General features: G+C 44.9%; 2 protein-coding genes across 4 annotated transcripts in view; one reads left to right on the forward strand and one right to left on the reverse strand.

The window, feature by feature from the left end:
* The window catches only part of SUN2 (Sad1 and UNC84 domain containing 2), a 35,172-nt gene extending 28,905 nt beyond the window's left edge, over nt 1-6,267 (forward strand). For all 3 annotated transcript variants that reach the window (XM_035128409.3, XM_035128410.3, XM_088676654.1), the window contains exon 18: nt 1,549-6,267. In XM_035128409.3, coding sequence (XP_034984300.3) covers nt 1,549-1,665 — 117 coding nt within the window. In that variant the 3' untranslated portion in view covers nt 1,666-6,267. The remainder of the gene's footprint in view (nt 1-1,548) is intronic.
* A 2,157-nt stretch (nt 6,268-8,424) lies between these two features.
* Nucleotides 8,425-27,051, reverse strand: GTPBP1 (GTP binding protein 1). The gene is made up of 12 exons (XM_035128415.3): nt 26,860-27,051; nt 25,231-25,342; nt 23,502-23,682; nt 22,702-23,050; nt 19,620-19,743; nt 17,278-17,392; nt 15,945-16,089; nt 15,621-15,803; nt 14,309-14,444; nt 13,576-13,754; nt 12,085-12,285; nt 8,425-10,636 (listed from the first exon to the last, which is right to left on the reverse strand). Exons 1-12 carry the CDS (start codon nt 27,049-27,051, stop codon nt 10,544-10,546), a joined length of 2,010 nt encoding a protein of 669 aa, XP_034984306.2. The 3' UTR covers nt 8,425-10,543.
* Between the last annotated feature and the right edge of the window lie 2 nt (nt 27,052-27,053).

Genomic DNA, 27,053 nt, shown 5'->3' on the forward strand with positions numbered 1-27,053 from the left:
GGTTGGGTTTTAAGCCAGGGATGAAGAAGCTGCAGCCCTCCAATTGATGCTGAACTCCAACTCCTATCAGCTGCTGCATCAGGAAGGCCAGTGGGCAGGGATGGTTGGAGTTCTAGTCCAGCAGGACAACCCCCCCCCCAAAAAAATGTATAAAATTATGTATAAAAAGTTACAGGACATTAGCAGGAAGCAGTGCAACATGTGCCGATTAGAAATGAAGTAGTAGTATAGGATCAGCATTACACTAGCCATAGTTGTATGTGTAATAACGTAACAAATAGGATCAAGAGGGACTGAAACAATTCATTTTTGTACCACAAGTAATCATAGGACTTGTTTGTTATTTAAATGGAATAAATTAATTGTATTGCAGCACATGCCTAATATTTGGTGATGCTACCGTGTTTCTCATATTTTAAGTCATCCCTACAAAATAAGCCATGGCAGGATTTTCCTGAGTTGAAGAAATATAAGACATACCCCAAAAATAAGCCGTAGTGGTGGGAGCAGGTCTGGATGGCGCCATGGAAGAGGAAGATGCCTGTAAGCGCCCGGTATCGGCTGCTGCTGCCCCTCCAAAATGTCCAGCAGCATGCACCGCACCAAGCGCTGACCCGGCGGCGGGACGCAGCAAGAGCCGCAGCGCGCGCTGCTCCGAGCCCCGACCCGGCGGCGAGACCCGGCAAGAGCCTCAGCGCGCGCCGCGTGGAGCCCCGACCCGGCGGGACCCAGCAGCGTGCCCTGCTGAAGCGCCGACAACGCGCGCAGCAGCCGCCAGTTCCGGGCGCCGAGCCGCGACAGGAAGAGGAGGGACGCAGCGGGACGCAGCTACAACGACAAAAAACACCCGGCCGAGCCTTCATTGGCCGCCGCGGCTGCCACTCGCTGGTCCCTCCTCTTCCTGTCGCGCGCGCTGCAGGTCCCGCCGGTCCCGCTGCTGGGTTGGCGCTTGGCGCTGGCGCTGCGGGACGCAGCAAGAGCCGCAGCGCGCGCTGCTCCGAGCCGGGATCCGGCAAGAGCCTCAGCGCGCGCCGCGTGAAGCCCCGACCCGGCGGGACCCAGCAGCGTGCCCTGCTGAAGCGCCGACAACGCGCCCAGCAGCGCAGCAGCAGCCAGTTCCGGGCGCCGGACAGGGGAGGTACCATACTGTAATTTTTTAAAAAAATAATAAAACACCCCCCCCCAAAAATAAGCCATAGGCTTATTTTCTTGAGAAAAAAAGATTATAAGACATGACTTATAATATGAGAAACACGGTAGGCGTGGAGTAGTCAGATAAATATTACCTGTGGTGGCGGCAGGAATAAAGAGGGGTTATTGAAATACTCATCAACAACTCGGCTCAGGGCTGTACATCTTGTTAAGAGTGGGAAGATGGTACCTGGGGGTGTAAGCAGTGCCAGAGCATCTCACAGAAGAGGGTGGTGGTGGAAGCACCATGGCAGCCCTCTGTCTCGAAAGATGCTTGATGCTTCTCTGGCCCTCCTCAATATTTCACCTTTCTCTCTTTCCTTTTCCCTCCCTGCTTCCCCTTTTTTACATTCTCAGGATGAAGGCAGGATTGCACCTTTCCAGCTTATTGAGCTTAGAGTTCTCAGCAACTGGGGCCACCCGGAGTACACCTGTATTTATCGTTTCCGCGTGCATGGGGAGCCGGTCCCTTAACCCCTCCTGCATGCCGCAGCCTTGCTCACTGGCTACCTCAAGTTCTGCGCCTCAAACTGACAAAAGGCAGACGGAGAAAAGCAGTGTTGGAAAGGAGAGCAACTTGGGATGAGTGACGCTTCTTTTTGTTACGAGGGGAAGCATGGAGACTTCAAAATTCCTATCCTGGTCAATTGGTTCTCTCCTGAGGGCAGGGGTGGGGGTACCTTTCAGTATGCAGAGGGAGAAAGAGGGCTTCTTGATTTTTGGTATTTTATATTCAGCTTTTTGAAAAAAAACAAAAGCCTATGCAGTTCATCTCTTCCCCCTCCACCATCAAGAAAAAATAGTTTCTGGGTGTTCCTTTAGAAAGCTGTGCCATGATACTGTCATAGTTCTATCAGTGTTTATGTAATTATATTATATTGGGGGGGGGTATCTATGAATTCTGTCTTCAATAAGGGTAGTAGGAGACTTAATGCTGTTGTTTTTCCCTTTCCTGGATTGGAAAGATTTAATTATTTGTTTATCACACTGTAAAAAGTGGTTTGTCATTGGCTGCAAAAGGAGCCTGCACAGTAGAAAGAGGGGGAAATTGGTGTTTATTTAAATGAGAGAGGCTACAATCCTAACCAAGCAAGTAAGCCCCATTTTGTTTAGTGGGAATTACTTCAGTGTGAACATGCATGGGCTTGCCCTGTCAGGTTAAGTATTTAACAACAAAGGCTGCCGTGTTGAAAGATGGGAGAAGAGTCTACTTTACAGTGCTCAGAGTTGGTTTTCTAATGGAACTGCTTAGCCCTGCTAGTATGTATCACTATTGGAAGTCATTTCCATTCTACAACACTTAATTTTCTAGAGGGAATGAATATTGTCCGGCCAGCACGATCATGCTTCCTTAGCCTAACTCCCAGGTGTGTGGGGGCTGCTTGTTAAGTGGCAAGGGAAAGCATTCTGTACATGTTCAGAGACACCCATTATCCCAGAGAATGTGCCCCCATCTTAAAATATAGCTTACAGGGCCTTGATGAGCCCTGCTTCAAATAAACTTCATTTTCTTCCATTGTAAAGGAAACAAGGGGTGCTTGGCTCTTGTTCTGCAGGTTTTAACTCACATGCTGCTGCAATGCTGAGTGGGTTCATATGGTCAAAAACAGTTGTATGTTTATTTAGCTTGCATAAAATATATATCACTATAAAAAGACGTGGGGTAAGAGCCACCAACTGTTCCACTAGAAAAATAGAGCAGTACCTCATCAGTTAAATCCTCAGGCTCCTCAGCTCTGAGTAGTCATGGGAGCCACACAAATATCCCACAGAATAAGGGGTAACTTGTCCTGGTATGCATGCAACTAACCACTTGGTTAGCCAGTCATGTACATTGCCTTGCCAAAGGGCGAGGAAAATCTTGCCATGTTTCTGCACCTGATCCCCACGTGCAGTAAGACAAGGTAGTATAAGCAGCTCAAGTTCTGAGGTGGCACAATGGACCGCCTTGTGTTTTCCCGTCCATACTGTGAGTAGAAAACTAGCAGAGGAATAAAGATGGGGTTTCTCTCCCTGCTATGCCAGTTTTTATTTCAATTTGCAAATGGTATTTTTAAAAATGGCATACATACCCATCTTTATTCTGAAGTGGTACGCTCTATGTGATTGCCTCATTCTTCTGCAATATATAGACTAGCCCACATGGGAAATCTCATGACTACTTGGGTAAGGTAATAGAGGTAAGAATTTGTTAAATTTGCTTAACATTAACATTTGCTGACTATTTATAGTAAATAGGTATCTGTAGTTGCCAGCAGTACCAGTTGTACTCTGGAGGGACAGCCTTCCTGGTATGGATACAGTATTTCATAAAATAGTGCCTTCATCTAAGGCTTTTACCAAACACATGGGCAGAGTGCTGAGTAATGAAAATTTCTGAACTGAAATGAATGTAGGAGCAATCAGGGTTTCTTTCCTACCTGCCTTTTATTTTCAGGGCAAGCTGGCTGTGCAGAGTTCCAATGAGCTAGCACTTATCATAAGCAAGAGGCTTGTGTCCTTCCCAACTCCCTTCCAGCTATCTATGGAGAGTGCTGCTTGCCACAACAGCTGGCCCATGGTTTTTCATTTGGGCTTAGCCATAGCAATAATGTCCATTTGGGGATGGCACCAAATAAACATTAAGGAATATAAGATGTACAGGCATTTGGGGAACTGGCAAAAGCTAAATTGTGCCTGAAAAGGGGAGCGAGAAGCAGCAAAAATTCATACTGGCTGCAGATTTGTATGTCAGTGGAGAAGTCCGTGTGGCAGGGTTTGTCCCATAGCAGAAAAACTCACTCTCACACATGGAGGGAGAAGCATTTGTCTTCATCCTAAATCCCAAGAGGGGTGGGCTAGTGCTGTGTTCAGCTTGAGCAGTTCCCCAAGCTATATAGAATACAGCTAGTTTCTCAACTTTATTGAGGGGCCAAGTAGACTCTTGAGTAAATATGATCAAGGGCACAGTTGCATACCTTTTGAGGACGCTATGACAGGAAAGTGGCATTAGTTACGTGTAGAAGCCACTTTGGCAGTATATAAATTAATTACATAATGATACACATCAAGTAGATAAGGGGTTGAACAGAAGATAAGCTTCTGTGCGATCCTAAGAAACAGAACATATCCATAAGGAAATAACAGTATTATGTGAGCATCACAGCTAGAGTGTTAAAAAGGTCATAAGGATTGATGAAGGTAGCTAAAATGACAAGAGGGCAGCTTTCCCATTTTAAACCTGAAACCATGAGTGGTGGTGGGATTTAGCACACACTCACCTCCACCCCAACAACAGCTTTTGCTTGGATACTTTTAACACATAACCCTGATTATAACTAAAGGGCCTAGCATTGCTAACTAAACCCATATCTATCTATCTATCTATGCATTCTTGCTAAGCTACTGTGGAAGTACATCAACACAGTTTATCTGCTAAGCATTTCACAGCTTTGGGGAGCACTCAACACTATGAGTGCTTTCCCCAGTCTGGTGCCGTTAGCTGCTCCAGCTAACATGGCCATGTGGTTTGCAGGATCAGTTAAGATGACCTGCACTATTGGAAGAGGCACATCATTCTATCAGGGTCCAGTGATAACTGCTATGCTCTTTGGTCTATGACAGAATCCTTGTGAAGTATTTTGATGCCCTTGCATGCAACAAGAGAATAAAGGCCAGTTCCAACAGTTTTTTCCTAGAAAGTAAGTAGAAGAATCACATGGTCAAAAGCAACTCTTGCTTTGTATCAGGCAGGAGTTGCATAATCTGACATGCAAACACAGCAGCATTCTGGAAGGTGTGTGTGTGTGCAGTTTGCATTACAAAAATACATTGGCCAGGTTTTCCTGCTTTTTTCATCTGAAATACAGAATAAGGGCTAGGAAAAAACCAGGCTGTTACAGGAGGGTGGGATTGTGGTTAAACCTTAGGAGAAACTTCTTTAAAGGTAAGAGCAATCTGACAGTGGAACCAATTGCCTTGAGGGGTGCTGGGCTTTTGCTTACTGGATGTCTTTGAGCAGATAGCTATTTGCTGGGAGTGATACAGCTCCAGATTCTCTGCAGTGATGGGGCAATGTTGGGCAAGGTAGCCTGAAGGACCCCAGCTGGTTTTGAAATTAGGCGGTTTTAGAGGCTTGCTTCAGCTCACCATGCTTGGTAGGCAACCTGTTGTGCTTCTACAAAGCACTAGGTCAACTTATGTTATTGGGTGGGTGAAGTGGGAATTTCTAATAAAAAATTGTGTGTTTTTGTAGGCAAAAGAAAATATAGGTATCTTACTCTTGTCTTTGTACTCTCCAAAAGATGAGGGAGTGTAATAAGCACTGATTTTTAATATATTGTCTACCTGTTATCTACTCCTCATAAAAGAGGTTGATGGCTAGGTTGTATTTTGGGAGAAAATGGAGAGAAGTCTGTTTAGGGGTGTATAAATCCCATGTTGATCACTGTGGGGTAGTTTCCCTCAGTTGGGCTCCATACAATAATTTATGTGGATAGGCTTCTATGCTCTAATAGTTGCATGGAAAGAAAGGATGTGTTTAACAGACCCCAAGTGCAACAAAGTGATTAAAAATCAAGAGTGACCAAATGAACATTCAAGGAGCTTATGAATGAATGCATTTGGAAAAGCATGACACTTTCCTGGTCCTAGGGTCTACTCAAAGCCACATGAAGCAAAGAGTCAAGGGTTGAAGAATGCTGGTGAGTCATGCACATAATGGCTTCATGACAATTATATGCATTTTGTGCTTGTGCCAGCTCCCTGATCAGTGGCAAGGTGCTCATATGGCATTTGCAAGGAGACAGCAAGTAGGAGGCACCTTCCAAAGCATGACTTCTTTTCCCGCTCCCTTTACCTTTGACCTGGCCTGTTGTACTCTGTAAAGCACCATGCATTGATGGTGCTGTAGTATTAATAATAATGCTTCTCCTATGAAAACAGGTATGTACAAAGTGTGCTTGGATTTGTATCTAAGACTGTATGTAGCCTGTTGTAAATGCTGCACTGTTCCGTTCCTTATTTTCTATCTGGATTGTAATTTATGCCTATGCAAAAGAAACTCAAGACAATAAACAGTTTTTTTAAAAGGGTGAAGCGGGGACACTTTTTGGCCAGGGTAAAGGCTAGAAGCAGTAGCAACAAGAGATTATGCTGTAAATACGTTGCATTGGAGCTGCTGTCACTGTCATCCACATTTCTGTTCCTTCTGCCTGAGGTATTTCTTTAGTCCACTGCTTTCCCTAGGAAAACGCAGTTTGATGCTTATTCCAATTCAGCATTAATCTGCAGAAAACTTGATTGACATTTGTTCCAATTCAGTGGTACACAGCAGGTTTTCCCAGGGAAAGCAGTGGGACTAAAGAAAAACCTGTCAGACAGGAGGTACAGAAGTGTGGATGAGCCCTTAGTCAGTGTAGGACATACACATTCAAACTCAACATTATGAAGCAAATTAGGAGAGGGGGAAAAGGAAGGTGGGCAAGGAGAAATCCCCCTTTGTGTGTTGTTTACATTATAAGCCTGCAGGGAGAAACTGTCCTGTTTCATTTGATTGTATGTAAGCTGCTCTGGGAGCCTTTTTGACTGAATAGTGGATACAAACGCTCTTTAAAAATAAGGGCATTGGCCGAATTTTACATTGCAGCAATGTTGATGAACCAAACAAAAGTCTGGCTCTTATCTGTGCCTAGATGAGAAACAGAAACAGAACTGCAGAGACGTTTGTAGGTTCTTCTAGCCCTTTTCCAACATTGTTGTATTTTGCAACTACTGTAAACTACTAACTTGGAGACTTTAGTAATTTAAACACTATAGAAATGCCATAAATAAGCAAGTGTGACAGCTGAGTTCCAACTGCATTGCCTCCTTGTCCATTGCAAACTACCATTCAATATATTTTGCTACTTAAGTTTAAAGTACAATTTAAGCCACACTGAAAACCGCTCCACTTATAAGAGCAGTGTAAGAATGTAAAAAATTAAAACCTACCATTCCAACATATTTACTAAATGTTAAGTTCATTCTCTCCAGTTCCTATCATCTGAAAGATCACCACCAAGGTTTGGCAATACTTAATCACTGGAAGGACAGATTGTAAAGCTGAGGCTCCAATACTTTGGCCACCTCATGAGAAGAGAAGACTCCCTGGAAAAGACCCTGATGTTGGGAAAGATTGAGGGCACAAGAAGGGGACGGCAGAGGACGAGATGGTTGGACAGTGTTCTCAAAGCTATGAACATGAGTTTGACCAAACTGCGGGAGGCAGTGGAAGACAGGAGTGCCTGGCGTGCTCTGGTCCATGGGGTCACGAAGAGTCGGACACGACTAAATGACTAAACAACAACAATCATTTTCCATGTGTTTGATGGGCTTAACAGATCAGCAGCATTTCTCCAGCAGATGCACCTTTTCACAAGGAGGGAGGATGCTACAACTAATGAAGTTTCCCCATGTGTCACTATTAAAAGAGAAGCCCTTTCCTCCTATTAAAAGGTTGGCAATACCTTTTGACTTTCAGTTTCTGCTTAGGTGCTGCAGTTCACTGGTATACTGCCCGGTTGCCAACTTTTATTCCTTTGCCTTTTAACAGCTGCACGAATAGCAGGAATTCAGCAGGCTGGAGCTAGCATGATTGAAACGCAGTGGTTAGAATGTCAGATAAAGACTAGGACTGGGGAGGACACTGGTTCAAACCCCCACATTGCTATATAAAGCTTACCGAGGGACCTTTGGTCTCTACACCTCACCTACTTCATAGTGTCATAGTGTACACTGCTCCCCAACCTTGAGCTGCTTGGAGAAAAAATGAAGGAAAAATGTAAAATACCCATTGCCAACACAAGAGGGTACAAAGTTCACTTGCACTGGAATATGTGGATGCCGTTCACCTGAATATTACACCGTGGCCCATTGTATTCCTGATACACTACCTCCCTCCTTAAAGTTTTGTACTCTTCTCAATAGCAGCAAAAAATAAAATAAAAAAAATGAAAGGGGCTCATTTGGCATACAGTGAGCAAAATGACCCTTGTGGTCAGCACTACTAGCACCCCTGACTAGGCACAAAAGCCAAGGTGTTTTCCTAGCCCAGGAGAGCAGTCAGCCCTCCTCTCAAGGAGTAGCTTCAGCTTTGCATAACGCCTGCTTGAAAATATCTAAGCCTCCCCTCTGACACATGCAGATTCAGAGGTACCAACACAGTCACTGCTTCATTCCCTTTACAGTTGGAAGAACTGACAAACAACAAAGCCATTTAATTTTAAAACTTTAAACAAACCTTTCTTTTTATTATTAATTATTATTGTTATTATTACATCATGCCAGCCTCAGTAGTCTTTAAATGCTGGTCACAAAACAGAACACAGCACCATGTGGCTTTTTTTTTTTTAATGAAAACTTCAGCACTGCACATTCCTCTTTCAGAACTAAGGAATGAAAGGAGAAGACAAAATAAAAAGGACACCACACCAAGGTCCCCACTTCCCTTGGAAATAAAAGGCCATGAGGCTGATGTCGCTACTGGGCACCCAAGGCACCAAGTGATACAGGCTGCCATGTTCCTTTAGCCACAGCACGCTCCATTCTCTCCCCAAGGGTGCTATTAATACTGTCACTGCTTAAGATGCTGCCTACAGAGTTTCAGGCAAGAAAGTAGCCATAATCCATGCCTACCTACTCATCAGTCTTCACTCTTAGCTTCCGGGAAACTCCAGCCATTCAAAAACATTAGGATGATGTTGGAGACAGCAATATGAGACACTTGGGGAGAGACTTTAAAAGCTACAAACCAGTGAACTACAAACCTGGTTTTTGTTTTTAAACAAAAACATGATGCCAGTTAAAAGTCTATTCAGAATAAGTGCCTCAAAAAGAAGCAGCAAATGTGTATCAAAGTTATAAAATCCTGAACATGTGACCAAATCTAAAAGTACAGCTCAGAGCTAGCTCCAGTAAACCTCTTCCTGCTTTTACACAGAGAACATGTCCAAATCCATGGCAGTTATGATTCTGAGGAGGCTGAAATGAGGGGTACAAGCTGGCTTGTAGACACTTAAGAGGCCCATGCCCACTTACACCCATTTCCCTAATGAGGAGAAATGAATTCTTGCATTACACAAATATGCAGGGAGAAGTTGCCCACTGACAGTGTCAGTTCTCAAGGAGTGGAAGGAAACACTGCCTTTAAAGATACACTTGGATACCATGGGGAAGCAATGGGTGAGTCACAAGAAGCCAACTTCCAATGTCTCTTCCAGGGCCGGCTCTTCGTAGACCCCCGGTGGCACAGTGCACCATGGCGCGGGGCTGGTAAGCTGGGCTCCCGCCTGGCAAGGAGGGCGCCACGCGGAAACCAATTGCGCCCTGCGAGGGCGGGGCGGGCAGCGGAGCGATCTCCGCCCCTCAGCACCAGGGCGTGCAATCTGCTCAAGACGGCCCTGGTCTCTTCTTCCCCAATCTGACGTAGCTGGTTAGAAAACCAAATACGGCAGGATTCAGAATATGCAGGCACCCATGACTGACTGCAAGAAAAATAGTACGTTTTGAACACAAGGCCCAAAAAGGATTGTTTGAAAACAATTTGTTGACCTTCCACCAACAATTCCAAAGCCACCAGTGCTTTTGTGGCCTGCTCCACCTCCTCCCACAAGTCATGCTTTTAAAGCAAGCTTACAAGTGCATAATTATGAGATCTAGGATCTCATATCAATCCAGCTTTTGGGATGCTGCTGGTTGTGTGTGTGTGTGTGTGTGTGTGTGTGTGTGTGTGTTCCTTCATGTTGATTACCAATTGCAGGCATTGGTACATTAAACTAAAGGAGGCCGCCCAGGGCTCACGCAGTTCGACTGGTGTGAAAGGGTGGAAATTCCTACCTCTTCCGAACCAACTAGCATATTCATACTTGTATGAATGGGGTTTCAGGAATTCTTGATTGCAGACCACGGACACAGGGTCAGTTTCAAAAATATATATATGACAGGGTGGGGAAGAGAAGAGGAGGCAGTTACCTTACTCTATATACCTGGATCCTCCCGATTCTTCATCCGCACGCATACCACACACAAACATCCACCATAATAAAAACTAATAAAAAATCATGACTAAGAGCTCACGATGTACAAAATGTTTGGGGGGGGGGTTAAAAAGGGAGAAGGCGGCAGCTGGTCAGTCCCATGTGTGCTTTTGTCACCTTCATTAGCTTAAACTGTAAACCCTGCATCCATCCCCCCCGGTGGCTCCTCTCCAGGAGGGGAGGAGGAGGAGGAGAAGTTCCACAGTAGATCAGCTGGGATGGATTTTGGTTAGGCTGCTCCGGGTTTTGGGGTTGAAGAAGGGGAGGGTGTGAATTCCGCAGTGATTAAAAAATGATGTTCAGCAGCCACCAGCAGGAGTCACAATAGCCCCTTGAGACTTCACTTTATGGCGCTGCCCTCCACGTCGGCGGCCACCTCCTCCAGTCTTCACCTGGGGGTAGAGAAAAAGAGAGAGCTCAGGTAAGGTCAAGGTGGGGAAGGCAGGATCTGAACCTCTCAACCCTAAACTGAACAGGAGGAGTGGGAATGGACAGTGTCAACCAACCATATCCAGAAGTGAAAGGCAAGGGTGGGGAACCCGTGGTCCCCCAGATGATGTTTGACTCATGGCAAAGGATGTTGGAAGTTATAGGCCAACATCTGGAATGCCACTGGTCTCCCATCCCTGGGGGAAGGAAAGAACTGAAGTTATCTTTATCCTTTCAGGTCCTATGAGCACCTTTGCAATAGGTCAAGCTTCTACCAAAGCAAGCAGGAATTCTAAAAGGAAAATTGTGAGACTTTGGAGGGGAAGGGTATGTCTTGCAAGGGTGGCCTTTTCAAAGTCCACCTTCAAATCAAGTCAAAGCAACAGAGGATGCAGAAGTACCTTGCTGCCCTCTCGGTTGTGGGGCTCTTCATCCAGGGCAGGCTGAAGGAAAGCAGCAAGGAAAGAGAAGCATAGATGAGCAGAAGGCAACAGACATCCAAGATGTTGGACAAAGATCAGCTGAGGGGAGAGCAGTCCCTTAAAAATTGCCACCAAGTGAGCACAGCAAGAGAGGAAACAAAGCACCAGCGATATAGACGGAGGCTATAACAGACCTTGCCCCCCACCCCCAAGACAAACTCTGGAGAAGAAGAGAGTAGAGCAAGGGCACCAAGAAGCCACATTTACACCCAAGATGCAAAGCAAGAAAGCAGCTCAGATTCTTTCAGAGTCCTATTCTTAGAGGGCACCCTGTAACATTTGTATAAAAGAGCATTTCTTTGCTACAATTATCATCGTAGCTGATGCTTGCAATTGCAGCATTTAAACCTCACCCCTCCAGTTTAAGGAGTTTCTAAATAATGCCAACACACACTTAAAATACAGCAAAGTGAAAAACAAAAGAGCAAAGGAACCGAGAAGATTTCACTTCAGCAGGAAGAACTTCATTTCAGAGGTTCAGCAGCCAGATGCCCCATGAAACAGGAGGCTGAGAGCGCCATCATTTGTCAAGGAGGTCCTTCTACAGCCTGTGCACAACTGCACAAGAGGTCCTTCTCTGAACTTTGCATGTCCTTACTGCACACAGCAAATACATGCACAAGGAAAGCCCAACTGATAAGCTGCAGAACAGCAGCAGGGCTCCATTGGGGAACGTTAACAATACAGTTATGGGCAAGCAGGGGCAACTGCCCAGGGCCTCACGCCAGGCCAGGCCTGCTGTTTCTGCCCACTTGGCAAGGCTCTCACCCTCCTCCCTTCCTAGAGCCACTTCACAGCCAGCCACTCACTAGCATTCAGGCACAGGACTAGGAGGTAGCAGGTGAAATCTGGCTCAGATTTGTTTACTACAAAAAACTTAAGAAGCCATAAAAGATAACTTTGGAATGGGAGGGAGGGCACAGGCATACCTGAGGCTGTTGGGCACTCGAAGGTGCTGAGGGGGCTGCTCCCAGCGAAACTGCATCATCTGCCACTGTGGGACTCGCCGTAGCCATGCCAGCCTGGGCTCCCCCTTCCTCTCGCTTGGTCAGGGGCCCCTTTTTTGTAGACTGCATCTTGATCTGCTGAGGCTTGGAGTTCATTGGAGAGTTATTTGTGGTCTGGAGTAACTGCCAGTCGAAAGGATGGTAGAGGCAAAAAAAAAAAAGAATTGTGCTTGTGTTGTTGCTTTCATTTTAAGCACAGAGTTGGTTTAAGCAAAGTTCACCTTTGACATTAAACAGGACCTCAATATGTTGAAAGAAAATGCTCTTCCCCAGGGAGACTCACTTGGCACCATCATTACACATATTTAGGCGCTAGGCTAGGGAAAGCCATTTCTCTTCTCCCAGGCCTTTGGCTAATTAAACATTCTATGGCCTTTTGAACTGGTTTGTGTGTATGTATTGTTTTGTTTGTTACAATGTTGTGTATTTTTGTGTTTTTATATTGTAAACTTCCCGGTGATCCCAAGATGAAGGGTGGTATAAATTTAATAAATTAAAGGACTAGGAATGGTGCACACACACACACACAGCAACACACCAAATCTCATTCACACCTGCACAGCTCTCTTATCTCCCACTTCCCCTGCAGTGGGAAGGGAAGTGACAACAATTTCCTCTCTGTTCTTTAAGCACTTTCTGTTTCATGTCTCTTATTCCCTGCAGTAGGGCAGGTAGGTAAAGCAGAGGTGTGATAGCAACATCTAAGCCTCGCTGGGCCATACACCAAGTCAGGATGAAAATAGTCTCATTATTTCATTATTAGTTTCATTATTATTTTTAACCCAGGTCATGCTTGAAACTGCCTTCTGTCAACGACCAGGTCCCACAAAGTTCCCAAGATCTTTTTAAAAAGTAATTTATAGAGATGGGAAGAAAGCACTTGAAGGCCAAGCAACTTGCCCTTCACCCAGAAAGGAAGCAAGGCCCACACAGCACAGACTAGGTGGCTGGGCTGGCAGAAAAGTTTCGCAAGTATTAAAAAACTTGGCCATTTGAGCAACAAATGGTTTAAAAAATAGATGGGCAAACTTCCTTCAGCAAGGGAATACAGGAATTAGTGGAGAGGAAGAAAGCTTGTTCTGTCTAGCAGGGTTATATTCAAGTCTGGGTTTAAGGTTTGTTTGTTTTTTAAAAAAATCAACTAGCAATGCTCACTCCTATCCTGAAGATAGGGTGAAATCAAAATGAAAAGGAGAACAGAGCTACTAGTGCATATGATATGGTTTCCAGTCCTCACACTGCAAACTTCAAGGAAGGTATGGAAATTCTGAGAAGCCAAGCAACTTTCCCATCATCATCTGTCAAGAAGCTCGAGTTTTCAGTAACTAACTAGAGGGAAGGGAGGTGTCTGTACCTAAGGCATGCAGAAACTTGGAGAACCCATGTCCCGTTGTACCCCAAAAGCTCTGTTACCTTGGTGATGGTACCCACAGCTTTGGTACGCCCTTCACGGAAAACCAGCCGCTGGTCTATGTGCAGGTACTCCGGGGTCTTGATGAAGCGGAAGTGCACGGTCGCCTTGTCTCCTGTGCGTAGACAGTCTTTGTCCATACTGAGGATAGTGGCTGTCTGGCGAATGCTGCCACAATGCACTGTGAACAGTAAGATTCTCACTGGCACTCAAACTGCAACAAGTGGACAAATCTCAGTAGCACAGGATACCCTGAACTGCCACCAGCTATGCTGCTGCATGCAGATGCTGCTAAATTCACAATACAAGCACCTTACGAATCCATGTTTGTCATCAGGTATATTCCATTTCGAGCGAAGAGGCAACGTCAAAAGATAATCTATGTACATAGCACTAATCTGCTCAGCAAGCCAGCCCTACCACCATGCCTCACAACTTCTATAGGGAAGGCTACAGAGGCCAGATGCAACTCTTCTATAGCCATCCACTGAACCCATAGCTCAAGTGGGATTTTTATGAAGGTGCAAGTCAAGCACCCCTGGTGACAGATCCCATAAGAGCCTTCTATCACTTCCCAAATTGGATCCACAAGGAATTGCTTTCTCTTTCAGCCCTCTTGTGGTTGCTGCTCCTCGTAAATTTGTCGGTAACAGAACTTAAACGACGCAACCACAAATTAGATACCCAGGGCCAAGGCAGGAGGAGTTTGTAAGGAAAAAAAAAACCTACACGTACCCATCGCCTGATAACGTGGACTGATGGTGGTAGGATGATGCAGAACCAGAATCTCGGCTTCAAATTCCCAAGACGCTTGAGGATTTAATCGGGGAGACACCATCACCATGCCTTTCCGGATAGAGGAGCGCTTGATCTGGAAGTGCAACAATTTTAAAGCACAATTTAGCAATAAATTCACTTAGGCTGATTTTTTTTTAAAAAAAGATATATATATATATATATTCCTAGCGTTTTACAGATGAAAGAGTAGATAAGCCTATTTTGGGATGGAATGGGATGGCCATCCAGCCAAACATAGTGCTGAGCATGAGTTTTACAAAGGTGTTGGGAGAAACATGAGAATGAAATAATTTCAAAAGAAAAAAACATCAAGGGATGGTTTTGGTCTGCACAAAATTGCTTTCCTTAAGGGATGTTATTCTTACAAGCTGTCCTTCCTTTATCCCCTATGAGGACAAACTTCAGTCCCAGACACACTTATGTTGCCTAAATGATGCAGTTTGAATCCTAGCTGTAAGTTGGAGAAATTACAAATATCCATCCTTCTGCATGTAGAGAAGTTGGGATGCAATAGTGAAAGTATTCCTTTGGCTTTCTCTCTGCCAAACCAATGACTCACTTAAAAGCACAATGTCCACTGCTACCTTTAGACAAGTTTAGTCCTAGCATGCCTTTGCAATATTAGACCCTGCAAATAAAACCTGCTCTCAGCCCCATATATTAAGCCTGACAAGTTGCAATCCTAAAAACAATGACTAGGGAGAAAACTACATCTGAATGCAGAAGGAGTTGATTCCATTGCCCAAGGATGAAGACAGATGTGATTAACAGCTGAATTTCATATGTCCCAAACATGAAGAATCAGCCACCATATGCTTCTCAGCAGCAGTTCTGGGTGCAACAGGAAACCAGCCAAGCACCTAACAGAACCCCATCTGAATGTCTGCTATCTCCTCCCACATTCTACCTTAAAACTGTGACGAAATGACACCATTTAAGGCGGCTCAAAAACCAGCACTAATATTCTCTTTCCCCACAACCCTATTTTATTTACCATCTAGTCTGATGAAGATTTCTAGAGAACTTAAAAGCTTGCAAGTTATTTTATAGCATTAGGGATTGCCCTCATGTGGATTTTGGAATTTTTTCTTATGGGCCAATGCAACTACCGGTAGCTTTACTTTTTGTGCAATCTTGAGTAAACATTCTCATAATTGCAGTGACAGTTCCCCCCCCAAAAAACACCTCATTTTCTCCCAACAGAAAAGCAATGGATGGAATACCCTTGGCCAATGAAGTCCACACACACCTTCTTCAGAGCAAAGGAAGCAGTCTGTCCTCCTCGAACCTCTTTGACGGGCATGCGCTTGCGGTGGATGGACTTCACAGCAATGGGCAAGAAGTTACCCAGAGGGTCTGGGCCGAGCAGCAAGGTGTCATTTAACTTGATCAGGCCTCTAAGTGTTGTCCCAGACACCACTGTCCCTACACCCTGCATCAGGGAGAAGTGCAAAAGGCAAATGAATTAGTCACAATGGTAGAGCAACAGCAGAATCAAGCCAACATCCCCATTCCTTCCTCCTCTTGGAAAAAAATTAGACTGAAGTGAGACTCTCAGCTCCACTCTCCTTACTGGAACAGAGTACGTGTCATCTATCTGGAATTCTGCAGGCTCCTCTTCCCTGTAACTGGTCCTTGGAGACAGGAGATTGAGAAACATCTTAAGCAATTCCAGGTTCTCACCGGTGACATTGGAAATCTGGAATATTGGGCACATCCTAATTGGAACAAAGAGAGATGGTGGAACATAAGAGTTATTCACAGTTCTAAGTTAGGTTGATCTTAATACTTGCAAGACATCACATGTGCTGGTCGGAATGTTCAATATCAGAAGGGAAATTAACCTACAGGAAAGTACTAGCTGTAGTACCCTTAACACTAGCGACATTCAGTTAAATAACTTTATCTACTGTACTTCTGTTTTTTCCTGGGATGGCAGCAAAAGTGCCCACTCAACTGGAGAGTCATCTTGCATGGTCAGCTTCCTTTTAAAATCACACGCTCTAGTTAGATCAGATGTAATATTTACGTTTTTAGCTCCTACAATTTTACTCTTCCCCCCCCCCTCTCATCAGCAGTTGGGACCAAGTCATTAAGAGAATGGTCCAGCAGACATGCCAACCACCATCAGTTGTCCAGGATATTTCAAGAAGAGGACAGACCTAACACAATGCTAGCTGCCAACCTCATGCAAATGTTTACTTCCTTCATTTATCCCAGCTTTCCAGTATGGCTTATCTTCTGATCCATAAATACGACATCCACATTTTGCAGTGGCGGCAGGGGTGGGTGGGCGTCTCATGCAATAGATCAGCAGCAGACTCCTGTCCAGACTTCTTGCAAGGCCATTCACTTTAGCCTCTACAAACATGCAGGGCCATTTCTTTTCTGCTCCTAACCATCACCCCCCATTCCCCCAAGTCCTCTGCTTGCTTTCATCCTTGCACCAATTGTGGATGCCAGAAATGGATTCAAAGCAACAGAGGCAACTCCACATGGTTTCATTAAAATTTGACCTTGGCATTTCCCACTCACTGGCAAGGAAAACAAACTAATATATGTGGCAAAAAGAAAGATGATTCCAGAAGTCCATTGTAACTCCAGTCCTGGCCATTCCTACCATCCATCTCCACCTCTTTGCATGCATTTCTTACCCAGAAACCTGGATAATCTGTTTTGAATCTGCCCAACGGTACTAAAGGTGCAGATCCCACCAATTCAGGATCCTTGCCATTTAGCCTGTAAACTATTCTACATCTTTGTTGCAAATTCCTTATACTGCAACTGGAAAAGGGCCTGTTTGTGCTCCCAACCAGTTATCATCCCAGAAGAGTATTGGGGTCAAAGTTCTAAGCCCATGTTCTAAGCAGACAAAGAGTGGTCCACTTTGTTTTCATTTCTGTCACCTTTCTGAGCTGAAGTTGGAGGCAGTAACGATGACATCATCTTTGCTCTGGACCAGGACAGGGATCTTTCTGCATCCTGGGGACTTCAGAAGTCGTTGCAACAGCTTCAGGGTTTCTTGATGAATAAAATGGAGAGGATTAGATCAATATGCCCTTTCTTGCATTCAACTTTAGTGCCTTAGTTTATTTACCTAATTTTAAGACCTTCTAAGAAACAGACCTTGCTATTACAGTGGTACCTCCGGTTACGAACAGGATCCGTTCCGGAAGCCTGGCCGTATCCCGAAGATTTCCGCACACATGCAAGCAGCAAACCCACTTCTGGGTTTGCCACATTCGCAACCTGAAGATTATGTTACCCAAGGTTAACGTAACCCGAGGGTCCACTATGTGTCCTCATATGTAAAAATACAGAATTCAAAGAGGGTGTACTTTCTTTTCCCCAAGATTGTATGTATGTGTGAGCAAGCTGGGATGTTGTTACAGATGCCAGCTTCCTAGGATTTTAAATTTAAAAGGAAAGCTATTTAAGTATCAAGAACATATAAGTGAACATGCAGGAGTCTTTGACACAAAAGGGTTAGTGAAATCGGGCTTTAGAGGTTGTAGTATGGGGCTTCTTGTGCCCTTAACAGATATTTTCTCTCTCCATGTCTGGATGTTGACCACAATGACAAACCTTCCCCAATCTGACACCTCCAGATTTCTGGATTACCATCCCCCCATTATGGACCATTGGCCATATCAACCAAGGATGATGGGAGCCATAGTAAATGCATCCGGTGGGCACCAGGATATTGATCTGAAAAACAAGCCAGCTATTACAGCTAGTATGTATTGAATTTCCATTGCTATTCTAACTGTAGAAGTTGTCACGCTAAGCCTCGGAGAGAGAAATAAGTTCAGTATTGCTACTAAAAAGCTATCAAAAAATTACATACAATCCAGAATTTTGCATAGGCTTTTCTGAACTACGCATCCTGTGACAATTTCAGGAAGCCTGCAGGGAGACCATGGAATCCAGCTCTTATGACTGGAAGGCTATCGTTTTCACAAGAAAAACTAGGGTGTGTTTTTTGCTTATGAACTGGTGGTTTCATTTTGTTTGCTTACAAAGCTAGTGGTGCTACCAGAGCTTTGAAAAGATGTCCAATTCTAGCCAAGCCCTTGTCTCAAAATTTGCCCCTGGTGGTGGGTTCCATGTCTAATTGTTTGTTGTGCTAGATGCTCCTCTAAGACAAGAGTTTGTCTTTGCCAGAATAAAGTGATTCCCCCACAAATGCTTACTGTTACGATGAGGAGTGAAAAACAAGTTGTGCACATGAAAGATGGGTGCCAAAAGGTATGGAACATCATGTACACATTTTACAAGTGCCCGCTTTGAAGCACACCAAATGCTAGGACCGCCTGACCAATTCTCAAATTTCCATTTTCTACTGCAGTGCTAGCTGCACATTGCAGAGGTTCCTTGGTCACCTTGTGCAGCAAGTAACAGAAAAGCCAATAATTGCAGCACCAGAAGACCAGGGGGCTCTTGAATAGGAGCTCACACATTTTGAATGAGCTTGGTAGCAAACCATTTGCTCTCTTGCTTTCCACTGTGTAGTCCCAAAGTGTATGCCTTTTCTATTTGATGGCCAACATCTGCCACTAGTGATCATCTTTGTGGACCTCTTCCCTTGGAAGTGTATAATTACATACAGGGGAGAAGGCAATAATATTTCCTAAGCAGTCATTTTGGTTGCACAGTTTATGGCTATTGGCCACAATAGCTAAATGGTTTCTCAGTGTTCAGGGATACCGTGTAACTGAACATCAGTTGCAGGAGGGGAGACAGCAGGGAAGAGTTGCTGCTTTCGCTTCAGGAAGCACCGTGTTGGGCCCTGTGGGGAACAGGCTACACTAATTGGTTCTTTCATGACCCTAAGAACCAGGAAGTGAACAGATGCAAAAAGTATAAATCTCAGTTGCCTTCTCTTTCCTGTAAGCTTATTTACACAAATTGGGGGAAGAACACAAGTCAAAACATTGCTTTTGAGCAGCTTCACAGTTGCAAAATAATTGTTTTAGAACTGCGGATTTGACAGTTTTAAGAGACCAGCTACAGCGAATAAATTGTATGTCAAATAAGTCTCAACGAGTAAGAAGCACTGCAGGCCAGGAATTGGGAGATGGCTAGAAAGAAGAGTTTGCTTAAACAACTCCTTAATAGTCTGAAGACACTACCAAAACAGATGGCAAACACTTCATGGGAGAGAGAAGCTGTTTGCGCCATCTTCAGTTTATTTTATTTATATACCACCCTTCACCCCACAATTACAGGGCAGTTTACAGGCAAATACCTTGGAGAATGTTGGCAGGACACATGTCAATCTTGGTCACCACCACAAAGACTGGGACGTTGAGTGCTAATGCAAGGCCCAGGTGCTCCTTGGTCATCCCAACAATTCCTGCATTGCTGCCAACCTGTATCAAGGAAAAGCACAATGAAGTGGGGAGTGGGGGAGGCAGGCAGAATTTTAAGTCTCTGTCTAGATATATGGCTGCGACTTTGCTGGGCATCATAACGCAGATGCCAGAAGAGAAGGGCAAGAGGTCAATTTTTAATAAATTATGAGAGCAATGGTTCTATCTAATACTGTTGTCCCACTAGCACAACAGACTTCTATTTGTGCAACGGAGCTTCTCTTTCCTCTCCTCCCAATTCAGCCCCCTTGTACAGCTTCAAAACCTGCTCCAGAAGGTTGCAGGAGTTCTGCTCACACAGCATTGAACAGAAACCCAGTGCTCTTACAATAAAGTAAGAGCTAATTCAGACATTAGCACTTGCCACTCTTGGAATAACATTTCTGGTATGTTCCATGGTGTGCAAAGTAAACCAGAAAGGCTTATTATTTCCTACTGCTTCACCAGGACAATGTCAAGAACTGATGGAAGAGGAATCCTGGGTCCTATTCCCAGAATCCTCTCAGGAAAAGCCATGGTGGAATAGGTTATCAACTAAATTTTTCCCAGTTCATGCCAATCAAAAAATCACTTTAAAAAACCATTGCATTTGCAGGTGACATTGTGTCAGAGCTAGCTTTCTTGTGGGTGCATGCCCACTACCTCCTTCTCCTAGCATTGCCAAGAATGGCTAGTACAATCTCCTCCAAAGTAAGTGTCATAACTAGAGCTCTACTTCTCTGCTTTGCTGCAGGGAAGCCAGTGACGCTATTCAGATGATGTTCCCAGCCTCCCTGGCTTATGAAGTCAGGGACTAGCATTGGGGCCAAGCACTCCTCCCCAACTCTTCTTCCTCACATCACTTGCCAGCTTCACCACAAAGCTCCTGGTGAAGCCAAAATTCTCAATTACAGCCAACCCCCGATTTGTGTGTGTGTGGGGGGGGTGTTATGTTCCAGGTCATTGCACACTTGCATGAAATCACATGCAATGGATACACCCTGCTCCGCTCCCCACCCCCCATTTTGGTGACATCTTTCTTGATCACTTCCAGGGCCGGCGCTGTGTGTATGTGCACGGTCGCATGCATATTGGTCGTACCTAAAATGGGTGTTCCCCGTACCTCCAAACTGGAGAACTCTGGTTTAATGTCAATTAACAAAACTGGAAAATAATCTAGCATCACAATCTAGGGATAGGAAACCTGTGACCTTCCAGATGCTCTTGAACTCCAACTCTCATCACCACCACTAGTGATGTTAAATTCTCGAAAATAATCTTTTGGAGAATATTCTCAAGAATATTCTCGATTAATGAGAATATTGTACCTTTGAATGGCACTGCAAAAACCAGTTACTGGCACTGAATAAAAATATAGAAACATCAACTGTTTAAATCAAGGCCAGCTCACATGCTGTTACACATAATTGTATAGGCCTAGGTACTTTAAGTGTAGAAAGCATTAAAACTTTCTGTAAAAAAAAAAATCACACTGTATAGAATTGCTAAGATAAGGTCACACCAAAATAGAAAAAAAGGCTATTACAAATAGTTGAAATACATACGAATTCAAATGTTCATCAAATTAAATGAATAGCATTTTTAAAACTAAAAAATAATAATAATGTTTTCTGTAGCTCACATTTCAGAACTGCCAATGGTGAATGACACAATGTCCAGTAATGTAACTGGATCAAAAAAAAACATTCATTACTTACATTGGCAATATCACAGCTTGACTTATTATTTACCAGATTTTTAAAATGTGGGTTGCAAAACTGGTTCTTACATTAGAATTTACCATTCATGGAAAATATTCTCCGGAGAATTTTCTAGCAGAGAATACTGTCAAGAATATTCTCACATCACATCTCTAATCACCACCCACCAACCATGTTGGCTGGGGCGAATGGACTTGGGAATCCAACAAGATCTGGAGGGCCACAGGTTTTCCTTTTCTTGACATATGCCATGCTTGATGAAGCTGGGAACAATGTCTCAACTGAGCCACTATCTCAGAGTGTATCAACTACCCCTTAATGTCATTCTGCAAGCATGTCATCAAGTGGCAGGCTGTGGCTCTTATTGATAAGAAAGGTTGACATGGAATACTGACCCATGAACAGAAAACTAACTAAAGAATTTCTAAACCACTTCATCTCCTCACAAGGAGTCTGTAGTTTAGACTACTTGCCAATAAATCTGAGAATTCTTTGTTTATGTGACTGAAGCACACATACTCCAAAACCAAAAACAGGAATGTGCCACAATGGGAGGAATAGTTTGCCTCTCATGGTTGCGGAAAGAAATCCACTGATACAGATAGAACCTGAGACAAGTTGTGTTAAGCCACTATGGCAGAATTAGGTGTCCTCACAGTGCAGAAAAAAATCTTTGTTGTTGTTGTTGCAACTGCTGCTGCTGCTGCTGGGAGAGGAGGGAGACCAGCAAGGACAAATGTCAAATTAAGTTCTGGAAACAGGTACCGAACCTTGAATGCTTTGCACACATGACAATATCTTTGACACCCTGACACATGGGCAGGGGGCACTTCAGAAAGAGCTTTTCTGAACTTCATGGTGTTTTTGCTAAGAGCATTTACTTATGTAGAAGCTCGCACCTGTATCTGACGCATGAGCATGAATGGAGAACTCAGTTCAATCCTTAACATAGGCCATAAATCACCCTCAGATAGGAAAAGAGGAATGTGGTGAACCACAATAAACAGTCCTCCAAGCAGTTTGTTCCCAACCTTGAAGCCTCCAACATTCTACAGTGGGAAATCACCACTTACTGAGAGTGAAATGACCCATGGCCCAAACTAACTTCTGAGCTCCTGATCACAATTTAACAGTGGGAATTCTAGCCTATATTGTTTTCATTAATTCCTTAACTCTCCAACAAAAAAGATGGGAAAGTGCTGCAGGTGTTAAGAGCCCCTTGCTGCTACTGACACCCCACCACCATGGCACAGCTTACCATTAGCATGCAGAAGTCAGGTAGGTGCCCAGTCATGCCAAAGACTGTAGTCTTCAGGTACTTCTCGTGCCCAGCCAGGTCAATGAAGGTTATGACCTTTGTTGACTTCTCACAAATCTTAGTCCACTCCAGACTTCCACCGTGGCTATCAGGCTTGTTCACTACATTGCCCTCACTGTCAAAGCCCAATATGTCATTGCCCACGCTGCTAGTACGGCCCGATTCGATCTCGTGCTTGTGGCGGAAAAGCTTTTGCCGGGCAAAGCCACGTCCATTGTCCAGCTCACCATGGGTGAGGACACCCAGCAGCGTGCTCTTCCCTGCGTCCACATTGCCAACCACGGCTACCCTATAGGAAGGCAAAAGGAAGCCATCAGAATGTCAGCGGTCATGTGCAATCTCTGAATAAGGCGAAAAAGCCTTTAAAAATGAGTAAAAGACAGGACTAGAGCTGGAAGGGAATAGGAATCGGAAGCTGTCCCGTACAGGGGTCAAACTTGCCACCTTGGCATTATCAGCACCATGCTCTAACCAACTGAGCTATCCAGGCTTACACATAGAGGGCAAAAACCTACAACAGCACTCCTTTCATTCAGATACTGCTTGATCAGCCAAGTATGTGCATAAGATCCTAACCACTGGCTTGTATACAAAGCACAAAGGAAAGGAAAGTTAATTAGTAAGGAGAGGCAGAGTCACTCCCATAGCCAAACCAGAGTTTCCAGCTTCTCACCACTACGTGTGCAGGTTACAGAAGTGAGTTTCATGCTGACAAACACTCCTTCTACCTATCTCCTTACCTGACCTCCAGGAAATCGTTGTCACCCACCCGCTTCCGCACCAGGTAGTCACGCACTTTGCCTCCTGCCTCTTGGTGCTCCCGTAAGAGGATCACATCTGCATCTATTTGCTCGGCCATGCTCTTCACAGTGGCATAGGATGCTTCCATATCTGCATCACTGAGCCCGTACTCAGTCCCATCTAATATAGGCACGGGGAAGAAATAAGAAAGAGCTGCTTCAAATGTTTTGTCAGACCGTGAGTTACTTTGTCATTAATGTAACCTCACCAGGGTCTTGCCACAGATGGGCCGGGCAAGGAAATAAAGAATCCATTTTAATTTCAAATGTTTATGCAATGCAATGCATCAAGCTGTTCATTTAGCCCTATTTCCCCAGGCTAAACAGCGCCAACCTCAAAAGTTTGGAAGGAAAGGTGGGATGTACAAGAGTCAATTGTGCTACCCTCTTCAAAACCTTGGTTCCATTAGTTGAAGACACAGCAAGAAGGTCATTACCTAATCCCGCACCCTATCTAGATGTAACCAAGATGCCCTCCAGATGTTTTGGACCACTGTTGCCATCAGACTCAGCCAGCATAGTCAATGGTCAGGGATGATGGGGGCTGTAGTTCACAAGATGTGGTTGACTCCTCTTACCCTAACCCATTAAATGCTGATAATAGTAGAGAAACTTATGCTGGTGCAAATCTAACATTTGCTACACTCCCCCCCCACCCTGTTTCTTTGAAGACTGAGCAGACTGATATCACCTGAGCCAAGAACACCAATGCCAAAACCACCATTCACTTCAAAGGCAGCAAACCCCTTTAATCTTTTACATTGGGTGGTGGGAGTAAAGAAAAGTAAATATGTAGCACTACCAAAACAAAACAAAACACCCCAATTAGAGGAAAAACATCAACTGCTCTAAACATTTTCAACTTGCTTTACGGAAAAAGCCCATGACTGCATGCAATGCTAAGCTAAGCCAGGGCTTAGCAACAACAACCAAACATGCAGCTACCCAGAGTGAAAACTGTGGCTGCTTTGCTCCTCTACTGGTCCTGCTGCTGTTTCACTACTCAGAGCCAAACCATTGGGCTTACTGTTACATGCAAACCCAAACTTGAGGTTTTCCACACACTCAACAAACAGTGAACTTATTGTAACCAAGATTTGCTCTTGGTTTACCATTCACAGTTTGTTTGGGGGAAAACAAACAATTCACTAGCTGCTAGAATTATGCTCAGATCATATGAAGCACTCATTCATGGTTGAATTTAGCCATAACCGTATTGAGTCCATCCTGGGATTGTGAGAATAGTACACATCGGCAGCGCACAGTAACAAAGGGATTTCTGTGCCAGCCTCTCTGGGAAAGTGGTGCTCTTGAGCATATGGTTTGGAACAGATCATTCAAATTATGGTTTAATAGCAGAGAAGCTAAAACACATCCCTTCTTTACCCCACATGTCATTTGAATGGGCTATACTTATTCAAAACACAGGTTAGCATTGTTTACTGAAAGCAAATAGTTACTACTAGGCATATGTGGCTAAAGCTAACATGCAACACAGCTGCATGCAGGAATTTATTTGTTATGGAAGAAAGGCTTTTAACTCTTGAGATCTAATATACTAACTGTCCCATCCCACAAACCCTATACATCAAGCAATAGCTGCTTCTGTTGAAACCACTATAGCATCTTTAGCTTGGCTTGTGGTATTGAAGGAGGAAACCATGCTCACCTGATCCTTGTCCAATGACATAGATGGTCTCCCCGCATCCTTCATCCATCCTCTCCCACATCTGCCGCAGCAAGCTGTCATACTGCTCTGATGTTGGGCTCACCATTACTAGCTGAAAATAAACCAGGTGTCTGTGTTAAACATCCTGATATGGGGGAGGGGCCCAAAATCACTGGCACTAGTAGATGATTTTCTAGAGACCACATTCTCTCAAATTGTTTATGAACTGTTTTTCAGGAAGTTCATAATTATGAGACTCAGCTTATACTCAAAAGATACATACTCCGGTCCTTTTGGGGTGGGGATAGGGGCTTATGACACGGGGGTGGGAAGGGTTGATATGACACCAAGGAGCCACCAAGTATAAAGGGAAATTCAGAAAGCTTAGCAAAAGCAGTGTGAAGAAGGCTGACGTGTGTGTGTGTGTGTGTGTGTAATCATTCTAAATACACTGAAGATCAAACAAATCCTTAGTAATGTAAAAAATATTCTGCTGCTTTGTGATGGCTTATAACAAAAAATAAACTCAAGGTACTCTTATTTTATTAATAACTTAGATCACATGAAAAGCCACTCCACTTTTCCCTATGACTTCCATTTACCCACAACTGCAGAGGTCACACAAATAAAAATAAAAATTGTAAAGCACAACAGCCCCAGATGCCTAAACTTACAAAATGGTCCATCATCAGTTTTCATGGATACTCTGCTCTGAGATTTTGTCCCTTTTGAGCATGTCACATGATGCCCATCCAGCAGGTTAACAGCAGTCATGCAGGTATCGCTGCCCATTCTTTTGTTTAAACATCGCCCCTCATTCCACTTCAGGGTAGTACTACAGAACATAAAGGCTATCCCTAAACTTCACCCACAACAGCTGTTTAACAATTTCAACTTTAACTTTTGTTTTTTAAGCAATGCACTAAAAAGATAAGCGAGAAGCTTGAACTTTGCACTTAGAAGGGCTGTATTAACACAGCACGAGGGTGTTGTTGTTGCTGCTGCTGCTGCTGCTGCTGCTGCTGCTGTGGAAACTACAAACAGGGAAACAACTTCAGCTGAAACCCTACATACGCTTAAACCGGGAGTAAGCCTCGCGGAAATGAATGGAACTTATTTCTGAGCAGGCATTATTTACAGGGCTGGGCTGCGGGGCTCCTATCCTAAACGTGGAGTAAGCCCCACTGAAAACGGAGGGCCTTACTTGCGAGTAAGCCTGTTTACGCTTCCCCCCCCTTTCTCGTCCCCGTCTGAATCCATTTTCGCGTGCCACGTACACCAGCCCGTACCCTTGGAGCTGCCGTCGCCGCCCCTTGGCGACACTCTCGCCCTACTTGTGCCTCAGGACTCGGAGGGGGGAAGCCGGCCTCTCGTCGCCTCAGGAGGGAGCGTCGGCAAGGGGCGTGAAGAGGGCCCGGGGTACCCGCTCCGCGCTCCTTCAAAGGGGATGAACGAAGTGCCCGGAAGGACAAGGGGAGGCGCCGCCGCCAGAACGAACGGAGCCGGTCGGAGAGAGAGGGAAGTGCCGGAGCTACCTCCGGGCGCGTGAGGGGGACCGGAGGCGCCAGGATCCGGAGTCCGGGATGACGGGGCCCTCGGTCTCCGCTGCCCATCGGCCGCCGGGCCTACCTTGCTGGTGAGGTCGAGCTCGGGCTCCCCATTGAGCACCTCGCCGTCCTCGCTGCAGTCCGAGTCCGCAACGCCCCGGTGGAACCTGGAAGAGGCCGCCACTGCCCCGCCGTGAGATGCGGGCTCCGGGGCGAACATAGAGGCCGGCACCGGCGAGCCCCCCATCGGGGAGCGACTTCGCTCCGTCGCCATCT

The sequence above is a fragment of the Zootoca vivipara genome, chromosome 9, assembly GCF_965207765.1.
Source record: "Zootoca vivipara chromosome 9, rZooViv2.hap1.1, whole genome shotgun sequence".
NCBI lineage: Eukaryota > Metazoa > Chordata > Lepidosauria > Squamata > Lacertidae > Zootoca > Zootoca vivipara.

Coding starts and splice junctions, on each gene's coding strand:
- GTPBP1 (XM_035128415.3), bottom strand. CDS start 27,051: ATGGCGACGGAGCGAAGTCGCTCCCCGATGGGGGGCTCGCCGGTGCCG. Junction 12,286..13,575: donor CTGTGGGTACCATCACCAAG/GTAACAGAGCTT, acceptor TTCGACTGGCAG/TTACTCCAGACCACAAATAA. Junction 10,637..12,084: donor CGAGTGCCCAACAGCCTCAG/GTATGCCTGTGC, acceptor CTCTACCCCCAG/GTGAAGACTGGAGGAGGTGG.